Source organism: Salmo salar, chromosome ssa19 (assembly GCF_905237065.1).
Source record: "Salmo salar chromosome ssa19, Ssal_v3.1, whole genome shotgun sequence".
Classification (NCBI taxonomy): Eukaryota; Metazoa; Chordata; class Actinopteri; order Salmoniformes; family Salmonidae; genus Salmo; species Salmo salar.
Window position 1 is genome coordinate 81,800,365 of NC_059460.1, and position 17,374 is coordinate 81,817,738.

At 44.0% G+C, this 17,374-nt stretch overlaps 1 protein-coding gene across 1 annotated transcript in view; it reads left to right on the forward strand.

Moving 5' to 3' along the window:
* The window catches only part of LOC106579714 (extracellular sulfatase Sulf-1), a 109,599-nt gene that overhangs the window by 34,894 nt on the left and 57,331 nt on the right, over positions 1–17,374 (forward strand). Inside the window, exons 3-5 of the mRNA XM_045702807.1 lie at positions 7,564–7,820; positions 9,696–9,935; positions 12,482–12,633. Of these exons, the coding sequence (XP_045558763.1) occupies positions 7,643–7,820; positions 9,696–9,935; positions 12,482–12,633 (570 nt within the window). The 5' untranslated portion in view covers positions 7,564–7,642. The remainder of the gene's footprint in view (positions 1–7,563; positions 7,821–9,695; positions 9,936–12,481; positions 12,634–17,374) is intronic.

The following is a 17,374-nucleotide window of genomic DNA, read 5'->3' on the forward strand; positions in this document are numbered from 1 at the left end:
TTGCTCGCACAGACTTTTTCAGTTCTGCCCACAAATTTTCTATAGGATTGAGGTCAGGGCTTTGTGATGGCCACTCCAATACCTTGACTTGTTGTCCTTAAGCCATTTTGCCACAACTTTGGAAGTATGCTTGGGGTCATTGTCCATTTGGAAGACCCACTTGCGACCAAACTTGAACTTCCTGACTGATGTCTTGAGATGTTGCTTCAATATATCCACATCATTTTCCTCCCTCATGATGCCATCTATTTTGTGAAGTGCACCAGTCCCTCCTGCAGCAAAGCACCCCCACAACATGATGCTGCCACCCCCGTGCTTCACGGTTGGGATGGTGTTCTTCGGCTTGCAAGCCTCCACCTTTTTCCTCAACATAACAATGGTCATTATGGCCAAACAGTTCTATTTTTGTTTCATCAGACTGGATGACATTTCTCCAAAAAGTACGATCTTTGTCCCCATGTGCAGTTGCAAACCGTAGTCTGGCTTTTTTATGGCGGTTTTGGAACAATGGCTTCTTCCTTGCTTAGCGGCCTTTCAGGTTATGTTGATATAGGACTAGTTTTACTGTGGATATAAATACTTTTGTACCTGTTTTCTCCAGCATCTTCACAAGGTCATTTGCTGTTGTTCTGGGATTGATTTGCACTTTTCTTTCCAAAGTACGTTCATCTCTAGGAGACAGAACGTGTCTCCTTCCTGAGCGGTATAACGGCTGTGTGGTCCCATGGTGTTTATACTTGTGTACTATTGTTTGTACAGATTAACGTGGTACCTTCAGGCGTTTGGAAATTGCTCCCAAGGATGAACCAGACTTGTGGAGGTCTACAATTTTTTATCTGAGGTGTTGGCTGTTTCTTTTGATTTTCCCATGATGTCAAGTTTGAAGGTAGGCCTTGAAATACATCCACAGGTACACCTCCAATTAACTCAAATGATGTCAATTAGCCTTTCGGAAGCTTCTGAAGTCATGACATCATTTTCTGGAATTTTCCAAGCTGTTTAAAGGCACAGTCAACTTAGTGTATGTAAACTTCTGACCCACTGAAATTGTGATACGTGAATTAAAAGTAAAATAATCTGTCTGTAAACAATTGTTGGAAAAATGATTTGTGTCATGCACAAAGTAGATGTCCTAACCGACTTGCCAAAACTATAGTTTGTTAACAAGAAATTTGTGGAGTGGTAGAAAAACAAGTTTTAATGACTCCAACCAAGTGTATGTAAACTACCGACTTCAACTGTATATGTTTTTGCTGATTGTTCTTTGCTATAGAGCCAAAAATATTGGAGAATTGGCTTATCTATTGGCTTATCTTATATCTACGTTTTGGATGGATAACTGTTCGAGTTGTTTGTTTAGAATTTTAAAATTTCCCAGAAGTGGTTAGATTCTATGGATTCTTCCGTTACACTGTGCTGATTTCTGACGTGCTGTTCCTTCTTTCTCCGTAGTGTATTTCTGTATTGTTTTAGTGATCCACCATAGTGAAGGCGTATACTCAGGTTTTCTGGGTCTCTATGTTTTTGGGTTGGATAGATTTCTCCCTTTTTTCTTAGGTTTTTGTATTCTTCATCAAACCATTGGTCATTGTTGTTCATTTTCTTAGGTTGTCTGCTTTACATGTTTAGATTTGATAGGGGAGCTGAGAGGTCAAATATACTGTTTAGGTTTTCTACTGCCAAGTTTACACCTTCACTATTACAGTGGAACGTTTAGTCCAGGAAGTTGTTCTAGAAGAGATTGAATTTGTTGTTGTCTAATTGTTTCTTTGGTATGTTTATACACCACTTTCCTTCCATGTCTTAATATTACTCAGTTCCTTTGGCTTAGATGATTGAGTATTGCTCTGTTCATGTAGAAAGTGATTTTTCTGTGATCTGATAGGGGTGTCAGTGGACTGACTGTGAACGCTCTGAGAGACTCTGGGTTGAGGTCAGTGATAAAGTAGTCTACAGTACTACTGCCAAGAAATGAGCTATAGGTGTACCTGCCATAGGAGTCCCCTCAAAGCCTACCATTGACTATGTACATACCCGCGACGCATAGCCAAGCCTACCATTGACTATGTACATACCCAGCGTGTGACAGAGCTGTAGGTGTACCTACCATAGGAGTCCCTCAAAGCCTCCATTGACTATTACTACCAGCGTTGACAGAGCTATAGGTGTACCTACCATAGGAGTCCCCTCAAAGCCTACCATTAACTATGTACAGACCCAGCATCTGACAGAGCTGCAGGAGTTGTGACCCGTTTTTGTTGGTTATGTTGTCGTAGTTGTGTCTAGGGGGGCATATGGGGGAGGGAATGCTGTCACCTCCAGGTTGGTGTTTGTCCCCCTGTGTGCTGAGGGTGTCAGGTTCTTGTCCAGTTCTGGCATTTAGGTCGCTACAGACTAGTACATGTCCCTGAGGCTGGAAATGGTTGATCTCCCCCTCTAGGATGGAGAAGCTGTCCTCATTAAAGTATTGGGATTCTAGTGGAGGGATATAGGTAGGATGGAGAAGCTGTCATCATTAAAGTATGGGGATTCTAGTGGGGGGATATAGGTAGGATGGAGAAGCTGTCATCATTAAAGTATGGGGATTCTAGTGGGGGGATATAGGTAGGATGGAGAAGCTGTCATCATTAATGTATGGGGATTCTAGTGGGGGGATATAGGTAGCGCACAGGAGGACATTTTTCTCTGTTGAGATCATTTCCTTATACATTTTTAGCCAGATGTAAAAATGTTCCTGTTTTTACTAATTGAATAGAGTGAGTTAGGTCTGTTCTATACCAAATTAGCATATCCCCTGAGTCTCTTCCCTGTTTCACACCTGGTAGTTTGGTGGATGGGACTACCAGCTCTCTGTAACCTAGAGGGCAACCAGTGGGTCCATCTCCTCTATACCACCAACCTGGTAGTTTGGTGGATGGGACTACCAGCTCTCTGCAACCTAGAGGGCAACCAGTGGGTCCATCTCCTCTATACCACCTGGTAGTTTGGTGGATGGGACTACCAGCTCTCTGTAACCTAGAGGGCAACCAGTGGGTCCGTCTCCTCTATACCACCCACCTGGTAGTTTGGTGGATGGGACTACCAGCTCTCTGTAACCTAGAGGGCAACCAGTGGGTCCATCTCCTCTATACCACCAACCTGGTAGTTTGGTGGATGGGACTACCAGCTCTCTGTAACCTAGAGGGCAACCAGTGGGTCCGTCTCCTTTATACCATGTTTTTTGTAGGATGACAATGTCTGTATTTTTAATATCTTTTTGATGAAGTCTAGGTTCCTGCTCTTTAAGAGGACCTTGTATATTCCAGAATGAGAAAATAAAAGCTTTGTGTTCCATAGTGTCTGGTGTTGTTTTGGTTGTGGTTTAGGCCCCAGAGTGAGCAGAGCATGTTGAGCATCTGATACATCACTCTTAGGTCGCAGGATGGGGCCTGGGCCGTTGTAATAGTTAGGGTTGGGCCTGTTGCTCTGCCCACGGCCTGGGAATATGTCATGTTGAGGTCCTTGCCAGTTGGTAGAGCATGGTGTTTGCAACGCCAGTGTTGTGGGTTTGATTCCCACGGGGGACCAGTACGGAGAAAGGGATTGCGTGAAATGAAATGTCTGCATTCACTACTGTAAGTCGCTCTGGGTAAGAGCGTCTGCTAAATGACTAACATGTAAATGTAAATATGGGGTGGGCAGAAGGGGCATAGGTCTGATCTGGGGGGACTATATAGGGTGTGGCCAAGGGTTGTTTGGGGTGGTCTCAGTTGGTTGGGGTGTGGCTGGTGAAGCTGTAGTCTGGGTGTAGGTCCTCTTTGCGAGGGTTCTCTCGGTGCAGGTCCTTCGTGGGGGGGGGGGGGGGGGGCTTGCTGGTCTGGGTGGGTGTCTTGCAGGTCTGGGAGGGGTGTCCAATGCTCTGTTGCTCCTGTATGAGGTGCTGGGGCTGTGGTTGAGGGTGACGTCTTTCAGGGTCCTGGCAAAAGTTGTCATTGCTGCCTTGTAGAGGTGGACCTGGTCATAAAGGCTGTTCAAGTCCAGGGTGGAGTGGTGGGCCAGGTAGACATTAGGATTTGAGGCACAGTCCCGGAAAAATGCTTTCTTTCAGCCGCTGTATGGTGGCAAAGAGAATGTATTTTTGTGGTAGCCAACGCCCAGGTGGAGATAACCACTTGTGCGTTGGCGAAAGTGGAAGAAGATTTTTCACTCACTCCCTTGAGTGCTGTGGCCACCGTTTCCTGCTGGGCCCTCAGGTCTTTTGTGCCCGTGTGAATTATGATGTGGCTGGGAGACCCTAGTCTGTCCTCTGACAACAGCTCCAGGGCATGCCTAGTGTTTGGGAACCAGAGTTTAGCCACTTTGTGTTTGGGGAAAAAAAATGTATCCTCTTGAATGTATTTGCCATTTGAGTCAATGAGGAGCACAATCTGTGGCTTTTGTGTGTCCTCAGTGGATGTGGGCAGGGTTGTCAGGATGGCCATCAGGGGAGCGGAGGGCTGTTAGGAGCGGGGGGTTGGTGGGTCCTGAGTTGTCTGTCCCATCGTGGTGTTGAGGTTGTACTCCGGGTCTGAGGTGGGCTGTTCTTCTGGCTTCTCTCTCTGTCACCCCTCAGCTTTCTCACCTCCTCCTTCAGTGCTGTTATCTGTTCCATGTGTTCCTCTGTTAGCTGTTCCATGTGTTCCCCTGTTAGCTGTTCCATGTGTTCCTCTGTTAGCTGTTCCATGTGTTCCCCTGTTAGCTGTTCCATGTGTTCCCCTGTTAGCTGTTCCATGTGTTCCTCTGTTAGCTGTTTCATGTGTTCCTCTGTTAGCTGTTCCATGTGTTCCTCTGTTAGCTGTTCCATGTGTTCTCCTGTTAGCTGTTCCATGTGTTCCTCTGTTAGCTGTTCCATGTGTTCCCCTGTTAGCTGTTCCATGTGTTCCCCTGTTAGCTGTTCCATGTGTTCCCCTGTTAGCTGTTCCATGTGTTCCTCTGTTAGCTGTTCCATGTGTTCCTCTGTTAGCTGTTCCATGTGTTCCTCTGTTAGCTGTTCCATGTGTTCCTCTGTTAGCTGTTCCATGTGTTCCCCTGTTAGCTGTTCCATGTGTTCCTCTGTTAGCTGTTCCATGTGTTCCTCTGTTAGCTGTTCCATGTGTTCCTCTGTTAGCTGTTCCATGTGTTCCTCTGTTAGCTGTTCCATGTGTTCCTCTGTTAGCTGTTCCATGTGTTCCCCTGTTAGCTGTTCCATGTGTTCCTCTGTTAGCTGTTCCATGTGTTCCCCTGTTAGCTGTTCCATGTGTTCCTCTGTTAGCTGTTCCATGTGTTCCTCTGTTAGCTGTGCCATGTGTTCCCCTGTTAGCTGTTCCATGTGTTCCTCTGTTAGCTGTTCCATGTGTTCCCCTGTTAGCTGTTCCATGTGTTCCCCTGTTAGCTGTTCCATGTGTTCCTCTGTTAGCTGTTCCATGTGTTCCTCTGTTAGCTGTTCCATGTGTTCCCCTGTTAGCTGTTCCATGTGTTCCTCTGTTAGCTGTTCCATGTGTTCCTCTGTTAGCTGTTCCATGTGTTCCTCTGTTAGCTGTTCCATGTGTTCCTCTGTTAGCTGTTCCATGTGTTCCTCTGTTAGCTGTTCCATGTGTTCCCCTGTTAGCTGTTCCATGTGTTCCTCTGTTAGCTGTTCCATGTGTTCCCCTGTTAGCTGTTCCATGTGTTCCTCTGTTAGCTGTTCCATGTGTTCCTCTGTTAGATGTGCCATGTGTTCCCCTGTTAGCTGTGCCATGTGTTCCTCTGTTAGCTGTTCCATGTGTTCCCCTGTTAGCTGTTCCATGTGTTTCCCTGTTAGCTGTTCCATGTGTTCCCCTGTTAGCTGTTCCATGTGTTCCTCTGTTAGCTGTGCCATGTGTTCCCCTGTTAGCTGTTCCATGTGTTCCTCTGTTAGATGTGCCATGTGTTCCCCTGTTAGCTGTTCCATGTGTTCCCCTGTTAGCTGTTCCATGTGTTCCTCTGTTAGCTGTTCCATGTGTTCCCCTGTTAGCTGTTCCATGTGTTCCTCTGTTAGATGTGCCATGTGTTCCCCTGTTAGCTGTGCCATGTGTTCCTCTGTTAGCTGTGAGAGCTGCTCATCATCACCACACATCTCTATGGGGGAGACGAGAGGATGGAAAGCCAAAGGCCAACACAGTTGTGCAGATATTTGTTGTGTCCCAATTGGCAACCTATTCGCTATGTTGTGCACTACTTTTGACCAGGACCCTGTAGGACAGATTCTGTAGGACAGATTCTGTAGGACAGATTCTGTAGATCAGATTCTGTAGGTCAGATTCTGTAGGACAGATTCCGTAGATCAGCTTCCGTAGGTCAGATTCTGTAGGACAGATTCCGTAGATCAGATTCCGTTGATCAGATTCTGTAGGTCAGATTCTGTAGATCAGATTCTGTAGATCAGATTCCGTAGATCAGCTTCCGTAGGTCAGATTCCGTAGATCAGCTTCCGTAGGTCAGATTCCGTAGATCAGATTCTGTAGGTCAGATTCCGTAGGTCAGATTCTGTAGGTCAGATTCTGTAGATCAGATTCCGTAGATCAGCTTCCGTAGATCAGATTCTGTAGGTCAGATTCTGTAGATCAGATTCCGTAGATCAGATTCTGTTGATCAGATTCTGTTGATCTGATTCTGGTTTTTGTTTTTTTATTTAGTTTTTTTTTCAAACCCCCGCTGGAACTGTTAGCATGTGGCCCAAATGGCCTTTTATAGTGCACTACTTTTGACAAGGACCCATCGTTTTGTTTTTGGATTGGGCAGGGTCACTCTGGTCTGCTTATTGCCCCAACCTCCCCGACCAGTGAGAAGTTTCACTTAGGGGCACCCCCTGCACCATCACCTTAGTACTGCCCTCCCAGTAGCAGGAAGTGACATCCCAAAAACACAAACTATAGGCCTACAACACTTAGGTCTCCTAGTCTCCCATACACAGGCCATAACTAAAACTAGCTCGACTGTGCTTCCAGCTCGACTGTGCGTCTGGTTTGACTGTGCTTCTGGCTTGACTGTGCGTCTGGTTTGACTGTGCTTCTGGCTTGACTGTGCTTCTGGTTTGACTGTGCTTCTGGCTCGACTGTGCTTCTGGTTTGACTGTGCGTCTGGTTTGACTGTGCGTCTGGCTTGACTGTGCGTCTGGTTTGACTGTGCTTCTGGCTTGACTGTGCGTCTGGTTTGACTGTGCTTCTGGCTTGACTGTGCTTCTGGTTTGACTGTGCTTCTGGCTCGACTGTGCTTCTGGTTTGACTGTGCGTCTGGTTTGACTGTGCGTCTGGTTTGACTGTGCGTCTGGTTTGACTGTGCGTCTGGCTCGACTGTGCTTCTGGTTTGACTGTGCGTCTGGTTTGACTGTGCTTCTGGCTCGACTGTGCTTCTGGTTTGACTGTGCGTCTGGCTCGACTGTGCTTCTGGTTTGACTGTGCTTCTGGCTCGACTGTGCTTCTGGTTTGCTCGCTCTTTGGGGGAAAGGCCAGATAAAAAAAAAGGTGAAACTGCTGATGTTAAAAGGGCTTTATAAAATAAATATGATTGATTGATTCATAACAAGTCCTCTTCTCTCTTTCTCCTCAGACTTCTCCTCAGCTGTGGGAGCTACAGTGTGTGTCCGTGAGTGAGTGACACCCTCCATCGCTCCCTCCATCTCTCCGCCATGCTGCTGTTGTGTGTGGCCTGGCTGGGCCTCGTGTTCCTGGGCTGGGACCAGGGCTGTTCAGCCGTCAGCACTACCAGAGCCCAGGGAGGCCTCAGGGGACGCATACAGAGAGACCGCAGGAACATCAGACCCAACATCATCCTCATCATGACCGACGATCAGGACACAGAGCTGGGTAAGAATAATGGACTGACCCCCTGGAGCTCTGGAGGTTGTTCAGTTCACTATGTGTTGTAAGAGCTTCCTGTTTGAATCTCCCCTCTCTTTCTCTTTTCTTTTGTTCTATTTTTCTCTCTCTCGCTCTCTCTCTCTCTCTCTCTCTCTCTCTCTCTCTCTCTCTCTCTCTCTCTCTCTTGCACCCTCTCTCTCTCTCCTTGCCCTCCTCTCTCTCTCTCTCTCTCTCTCGCTCTCTCTCTCTCTCTCTCTCTCTCTCTCGCCCTCTCTCTCTTGCACCCTCTCTCTCTCTCCCTCCTTCCTTCTCTAATGCCCTCCCTCTCTCTCTCTCTCCTCTCTCTCTCTCTCCCTCCTTCCTTCTCTATCGCCCTCCCCTCTCTCTCTCTCTCTCTCTCTCTCCCTCTCTCTCTCTCTCTCTCTCTCTCTCTCTCTCTCTCTCTCGCCTTCTCTCTCTCTCTCTCGCTCTCTCTCTCCCTCCTTCCTTCTTTAACGCCCTCCCCTCTCTCTCCTTCTCCCTCTCTCTCTCTCTCCCCTCTCTCTCCTTCTCCCTCTCTCTCTCTCTCCCCTCTCTCTCTTTCTACCTCTTTCTCCCTCTCGCTCTTTCTGAGAAAAGCTCCAATCACAGTCTGACTGCTGTGTTTACCCACAGGGAAATGTAATGTTGCAATCCTCTTCTTCTCTGACAGAAATGATCCCTCACACTGTCTCTCACTAACGAGCAGTAGTTTGTATATTTTCCTTCACAGAGTTTTCAAACAGAACTGTCTAAAATCAGGGAAGCCATTTTTAAAACAGAGTTAATAAGTTTCCATCCAATTAGCAATAGATTTTCATGCTAATATTCTAGAATCCACATGAAGAAATTATGCGCATTTTCCCTTCGGTGATGTGTTTCTACCAAACTGACTTGTTGTGGATAAAAATCAGTGCGTGATGACGTAGTGCACACAAAATGTACTTTTTCACTTACGTTTTCATGTACCGAATAAAACTCTGAAGTTCCCTCTCCATCCATCCTCCTCTTCCTCCTCCTCCTCCTCCTCCTCCTCTTCATCCTCCTCCTCTTCATCATCCTCCTCTTCTTCATCATCCTCCTCCTCTTCATCCTCCTCCTCCTCTTCATCATCCTCCTCCTCTCCATCATCCTCCTCCTCTCCATCATCCTCCTCCTCTCCATCATCCTCCTCCTCTTCATCCTCCTCCTCCTCTTCATCCTCCTCCTCCTCTTCATCCTCCTCCTCCTCTTCACCCTCCTCCTCCTCTCCATCATCCTCCTCCTCTCCATCCTCTTCCTCCTCTCCATCATCTTCCTCCTCTCCATCTTCCTCCTCCTCTTCACCCTCCTCCTCCTCTCCATCCTCTTCCTCCTCTCCATCATCCTCCTCCTCTCCATCCTCTTCCTCCTCTCCATCATCCTCCTCCTCTTCATCCTCCTCCTCCTCTTCACCCTCCTCCTCCTCTCCATCCTCTTCCTCCTCTCCATCATCCTCCTCCTCTCCATCCTCTTCCTCCTCTCCATCCTCTTCCTCCTCTCCATCCTCTTCCTCTCCATCATCCTCCTCTTCATCATCCTCCTCTTCATCATCCTCCTCCTCTCCATCCTCCTCCTCTTCATCATCCTCCTCCTCTCCATCCTCCTCCCCTTCATCATCCTCCTCCTCTTCATCCTCCTCTTCATCATCTTCCTCCTCTCCATCCTCCTCCTCCTCTCCATCATCCTCCTCCTCTTCATCCTCTTCATCCTCCTCCTCTTCATCCTCCTCATCATCCTCCTCTCCATCATCTTCCTCCTCTCCATCCTCCTCCTCTTCATCCTCCTCCTCCTCTCCATCATCCTCCTCCTCTCCATCCTCCTCCTCCTCTTCCTCCTCTCCAGGTTCTCTCCAGGTGATGAATAAGACTCGTAAGATAATGGAGAATGGAGGCACCTCATTCATCAACGCCTTTGTGACCACGCCCATGTGCTGTCCGTCTCGCTCGTCCATGCTGACAGGGAAGTATGTTCACAATCACAACACATACACCAACAACGAGAACTGTTCCTCACCGTCCTGGCAGGCTCAGCATGAACCACGCTCCTTCGCTGTCTACCTCAACAACACAGGATACAGGACAGGTGAGAACATTATGGAACTTTTCTCTCCCCCGTGTCCCCATGTCAAATGACATGTCAGATCATTTTTCCCTGTTCCGTCTGAATGGGGAAACCTTTACCTTTCTCTGACCCTAACACCACCTACACCACCTTCTGACCCTAACACCACCTACTCCCTAGGAACCAGGAACTGTCTGTTGATTTTAGTACCAGGAACTGTCTTGATTTTAGTACCAGGAACTGTCTGTTGGTTTTAGTACCAGGAACTGTCTGTTGATTTTAGTACCAGGAACTGTCTGTTGATTTTAGTACCAGGACCTGTCTTGATTTTAGTACCAGGAACTGTCTGTTGGTTTTAGTACCAGGAACTGGCTGTTGATTTTAGTACCAGGAACTGTCTGTTGATTTTAGTACCAGGAACTGGCTGTTGATTTTAGTACCAGGAACTGTCTGTTGAGTTTAGTACCAGGAACTGTCTGTTGATTTTAGTACCAGGAACTGTCTGTTGAGTTTAGTACCAGGAACTGTCTGTTGATTTTAGTACCAGGAACTGTCTGTTGATTTTAGTACCAGGAACTGTCTGTTGGTTTTAGTACCAGGAACTGGCTGTTGATTTTAGTACCAGGAACTGTCTGTTGATTTTAGTACCAGGAACTGTCTGTTGAGTTTAGTACCAGGAACTGTCTGTTGAGTTTAGTACCAGGAACTGTCTGTTGGTTTTAGTACCAGGAACTGTCTGTTGAGTTTAGTACCAGGAACTGTCTGTTGATTTTAGTACCAGGAACTGTCTGTTGATTTTAGTACCAGGAACTGTCTGTTGGTTTTAGTACCAGGAACTGTCTGTTGAGTTTAGTACCAGGAACTGTCTGTTGGTTTTAGTACCAGGAACTGTCTGTTGATTTTAGTACCAGGACCTGGCTGTTGATTTTAGTACCAGGAACTGGCTGTTGGTTTTAGTACCAGGAACTGGCTGTTGGTTTTAGTACCAGGAACTGTCTGTTGGTTTTAGTACCAGGAACTGGCTGTTGGTTTTAGTACCAGGAACTGTCTGTTGACTTTAGTGACCGTGTGTTGTGTTTGCATGCCCCATCTCTTTCTCTGAAACCCCTTCCACCTCCTTACCCCCCCCTCTCCCCTCTCTCTCTCTCCCCCTCTCTCTCCCCCCTTCCCCCTCCCTCCCTACCCCCCCTCTCCATCTCTGTCCACCTCTCTCTCCCCCCTTCCCCCTCCCTCCCTACCCCCCCTCTCCCTCCCCCTCTCCCTCCCCTCTCTCTCCCCCTCTCTTGATTTTAGTTGAGAGAGGCAGGGAGGCAGTCAGGCAGGGAGAGAGGGAGGCAGGTAGTTCCTGGTACTAAAGTCAACAGACAGTTCCTGGTACTAAAATCAACAGACAGTTCCTGGTAATAAAATCAAGACAGTTCCTGGTAATAAAATCAAGACAGTTCCTGGTAATAAAATCAAGACAGTGCCTGGTACTAAAATCAACAGACAGTTCCTGGTACTAAAATCAACAGACAGTTCCTGGTACTAAAATCAACAGACAGTTCCTGGTACTAAAATCAACAGACAGTTCCTGGTACTAAAATCAACAGCCAGTTCCTGGTACTAAAATCAACAGCCAGTTCCTGGTACTAAAATCAACAGACACTTCCTGGTAATAAAATCAAGACAGTGCCTGGTACTAAAATCAACAGACAGTTCCTGGTAATAAAATCAAGACAGTTCCTGGTACTAAAATCAACAGACAGTTCATGGTACTAAAATCAACAGACAGTTCCTGGTACTAAAATCAACAGACAGTTCCTGGTACTAAAATCAACAGACAGTTCATGGTACTAAAATCAACAGTTCATGGTACTAAAATCAACAGACAGTTCCTGGTACTAAAATCAACAGACAGTTCCTGGTACTAAAATCAACAGACAGTTCCTGGTACTAAAATCAACAGACAGTTCCTGGTACTAAAACCAACAGACAGTTCCTGGTACTAAAATCAACAGACAGTTCCTGGTACTAAAATCAACAGGTAGTTCCTGGTACTAAAATCAACAGACAGTTCATGGTACTAAAATCAACAGACAGTTCATGGTACTAAAATCAACAGACAGTTCCTGGTACTAAAATCAACAGACAGTTCCTGGTACTAAAATCAACAGACAGTTCATGGTACTAAAATCAACAGGTAGTTCCTTGTACTAAAATCAGTACAGGTAGTTCCTGGTAGATGGTTACTAAGGAGGGGTTTTTATTAGGGTGTTAGGGTCAGAGAAAGGTAAAGGTTTGTTCATTCGGACACAACAGGGGGAAAATGAGCTGATATTTTAACAAGCCAAATCCCTTTCATGACCCTCCTCTATTGTAATGACAAACATTGCTAGTTTTTTTTGCATCATAGGCTTTAGAGAAAATACGTCCCGGTTTTTAAAGACAAGACATTTATGATCCTCCTGCCATTCCGTACTTTTATCAATTTGTGTGAAAAGCCAAAGACAAATTTCCACATTGCATGGACAATATATTTTTTTCTAACTCTTAATTGTCTCTGTCTCCTCTCGTCCTCTCTGCAGCGTTCTTTGGGAAGTATCTGAACGAGTACAACGGTAGCTACATCCCTCCTGGGTGGCGTGAATGGGTGGGGCTCATAAAAAATTCACGCTTTTATAATTACACCGTTTGTCGGAACGGGTACAAGGAGAAACACGGCGTGGAGTATTCCAAGGTACGTCTGGTCTATACCCGCGGGGGTGTGTGTGTCTGTGTGTGTTCCAATCCCTGTCAGACAGACAGACAGACAGACAGACAGACAGACAGACAGACAGACAGACAGACAGACAGACAGACAGACAGACAGACACACACACACACACACACACACACACACACACACACACACACACACACACACACACTCTCTCTCTAGCCAGATGAGATGTTCTATAACTGGTTTTAATGGGTGTTATAGATTACTGTTCAGCCTGTTATCATATAACTGGTTATAATGGGTGTTATAGATGACTGTTCAGCCTGTTATCATATGCTCCAATGTCAGCTGTTAATAGCAACTGCTAATATCCAGTCTGCATGACAACTTCTGTCATGTGTTACTGCAAGCTACATAATAGTCTATATACCAGTTGTTATAACAAGGTGTTATATCATTTACCAACCTCTGTATCACATTGTTAAATTGAATGGAATGATGGAAGTCATAACCATGTCATATGGCCCTTATAGAGTGTGCACAGACACCTTAACTAAAGTGACATTCATTCGATCTGTTATAAACCAGTTATGAATGTTCTTTATAACACAGGATGAGTTGAGAGTATCACAAAATTTTACCATTCAAAGGATCTCCAAGAAACACGGGCGAAAGGGAGACAGATGTACTTAGGACACATTATAAAACTAACAACTTGCCCAATAAATAAATAAACATTGAAACGAAATGGAAGCAAATACAATTTTACAACAAAATCATTGTTGCCGTGGCACAATAGGATTTTGTGACAGCTGTGAAAAAAGGATGACGTACAGTCTACAGTAACAACAACAGATAGCTTAGCTATCTGTAGCTTAGCTTAGCTTATCTATATATATATATATATATTTTGTAGCTATCTGTAGCTTAGCTTAGCTTATCTATATATATATATTTATATTCTATGCTGTAGCTATCTGTAGCTTAGCTTATCTATCTATATATATATATATTCTATTCTGTAGCTATCTGTAGCTTAGCTTATCTATCTATATATATTCTATTCTGTAGCTATCTGTAGCTTAGCTTAGCTTATCTATCTATATATATTATATTCTGTAGCTATCTGTACCTTAGCTTAGATTAGCTATATATATATATATATATTTTTTTTTCTATGCTGTAGCTATCTGTAGCTTAGCTTAGCTTATCTATCTATATATATTCTATGCTGTAGCTATCTGTAGCTTAGCTTATCTATCTATATATATTCTATCTGTAGCTATCTGTAGCTATCTGTAGCTTAGCTTATCTATCTATCTATCTATCTATCTATCTATGCTATCTATCTATCTATCTATATATATATATATATATGCTGTAGCTATCTGTAGCTTAGCTTATATATATATATATATATATATATATATATATATATATATATATATATATATATATATATATATATATATATATATATATAGCTAATCTAAGCTAAGGTACAGATAGCTCCAGAATATAATATATATATTCTATGCTGCAGCTATCTAGCTAGCTAGCTAGTTAGGTAAACAGGAACAGGGTTGGAGAGCCAGTCAAAACAATGTGTTTTGTTTAACAGTATACTTGACATTATTGCCACTAGCTAGTTAGCCTTTCACACCCGTAGTTGCACAACATGCGTACGGGTCAGCCTCACTGTGGCCACATCGACGTGCAGCTTGAGCTAGTGGCGCTAAAGTTTGCTAGCTACATGAGGAATTCCTAATTATACATTTTACTTTGCGACACATTCACACAATACATTTGATTTCCCGTACACTTTAAACGCATTTCGTTTTTTTTCATCTGAATACAGGTTGTTTAACTCAATCTAACTAACATTATCCATGCTGTTGGTTTGCCTGATCGTCTCTCTGTGGCTCAGTTGGTAGAGCATGGTGTTTGCAACGCTAGGGTTGTGGGTTCGATTCCCACGGGGGGCCAGTATGGAGAAAAAAATAAAATAAATGTATGAAATGTATGCATTCACTACTGTAAGTCGCTCTGGATAAGAGCGTCTGCTAAAATGTAAAAAAAAAATGTAAAAAATCTCTCTTCTATGTTGGTATGTTGGTAAATCCCACCCATTTCTGGTGATTGGTCAATGCAGTAGACCAATGACTTTACCAAGATCTGGCTCCTGTTTTCCTGGTGTTGTTTTCCGTACAATAGATGGTAGGGGCTTTTCTATATATATATATAAAATAGAAGGCTTTTCTATATATATAAAATAGATGGTAGGGGCTTTTCTATATATATATATAAAATAGAAGGCTTTTCTATATATATAAAATAGATGGTAGGGGCTTTTCTATATATATATAAATAAGATGGTAGGGGCTTTTCTATATATATATAAAATAGATGGCTTTTCTATATATATAAAATAGATGGTAGGGGCTTTTCTATATATATAAAATAGATGGTAGGGGCTTTTCTATATATATATAAAATAGATGGCTTTTCTATATATATAAAATAGATGGTAGGGGCTTTTCTATATATATAAAATAGATGGTAGGGGCTTTTCTATATATATAAAATAGATGGTAGGGGCTTTTCTATATATATAAAATAGATGGTAGGGGCTTTTCTATATATATAAAATAGATGGTAGGGGCTTTTCTATAAATATAAAATAGATGGTAGGGGCTTTTCTATATATATAAAATAGATGGTAGGGGCTTTTCTATAAATATAAAATAGATGGTAGGGGCTTTTCTATATATATAAAATAGATGGTAGGGGCTTTTCTATATATATAAATAAGATGGTAGGGGCTTTTCTATATATATAAAATAAGATGGTAGGGGCTTTTCTATTGGGGCTTTTCTATATATATAAAATAGATGGCTTTTCTATATATATAAATAAGATGGTAGGGGCTTTTCTATATATATAAAATAGATGGCTTTTCTATATAAAAAAATAGTGTTTGCCCATTCAGCATCCCTTCAAACTTAAGGCTGTTACTCAGAGGCAGGGAATATTTTCAGCAAATTTCCTGTACTTTTTAATCTTCTTCAGGCTAGGGTCTATTTTTCTCCACTTCCTGTCTGACTGACGTGCCCAATGTAAACTGCCTGTTAATAGTTTAGCCACTCTTGGACAGTGCTGCTGTACAGCTATTATCATTCACTACCTTGACAACATTAGCATTTGTATGTCACTAACCGGTTAATTACATGTCTCAAACGAAGGCCAGAGAAACTCAAAGCTATCTTCTGGGAAGTGTGTTCACCTCCTTCCCATCACTCTCACCTCCCTCGGTACTCTGCGGCACGAATGGCACCGTTAACCCCTTAACCAGGGTTCATAGGGCTCTGGTCAAAAGTAGTGCACAATATAGGGAATATGGTACCATTTGAGACACATCGTCTGGCTCATTCCTTTTGGAGAGTAATCAAGGTTAGAGTCAAGGTGGTTTGGAAGACAGCAGGACAGTAATACCATGCTAATGCCATGTGCTTCTCTCAGCTCTCTCTCTCTCTCTCTCTTAGCTCTCTCTCTCTCTCTCTCAGCTCTCTCTCTCTCTTAGCTCTCTCTCTCTCTCTCTCACACACTCTCAGCTCTCTCTCTCTCAGCTCTCTCTCTCTCTCTCTCTCTCAGCTCTCTCTCTCTCGGTTCTCTCTCTCTCAGCTCTCTCTCTCTCTCAGCTCTCTCGCTCCCTCCATCCCTCCCCCCTCCCTCCCTCCCTCCCTCCCTCCCTCCCTTCAGATCCAGGCAGGTCATTAAAGTCAGCTATAAAACCATGAATAGCTCCAAGATGAATCAGGTTTAATCTGACTTATACCATTTCAAGGGAATCCCGCTAACCATCTCACTCTGGTTCCACTGTGACCTGGCAGGGCTCCTGGCAGGGCTCCTGGCAGGGCTGAGCAGTCATACCGTGCCATGCTATCATGCCACTGTGCCACAGGTTGGCTCCATGCTACGCTAGTAGTCATGGCGACTTCAGCGCCTGTAACGACCCCGGAGACGAGGAGATACGGAGACAGAGGATGAGAGAGAGAGAGAGAGAAAGAGAGACCTCAGTGTTTTCAATACAACCAACGCCAGCACATTAGCTACTGGACATGCAGCAGATATTCTTAATGGGGTCCACATAAAATGTATAAATACATGACATTTACAGAACAGTTATAGACAAGAACAACATAAGATATTACATTAAATAAAATAAAAATGTAAGTTATATATTGGAAAGACAACAAGAGACAACAAAAATACTATTTACACACTATTCATATACTCAGTATATATGTGATCGATGGTCTCGATTCGGTCTTATGTAGCAAAATTAGAAATTGTGTTTTTTTACATTGGATAAAAGTAGAGACTTCAGAGCTACAAAATGGTATATCATACACGACAGTTGAGGAACAATGGGAAAGTAATGCTGCTTTGAATGTTGATGAACTTGTAACCTCACTTTTGAGAAAATGGCCTTTGAATGTTTTGGTACCTACTGGAGAGCTCTTCTTTGTCTACACCCACAACGTTGGCTAGCTGACCTAACAGCAGTCAATCACCCAAGCTAACTGGCTAACGTTGGCTAGCTGACCTAACAGCAGTCAATCACCCAAGCTAACTGGCTAATGTTGGCTAGCTTGCTAACTACTTCCAGACACAAATGAAAGAACAGCTCACTCTGACCATTTTACTCTCCCTAGCAGAGCTGGTTAGGCTGTTTTCATGTTATCCAGAGCGTTGGTGT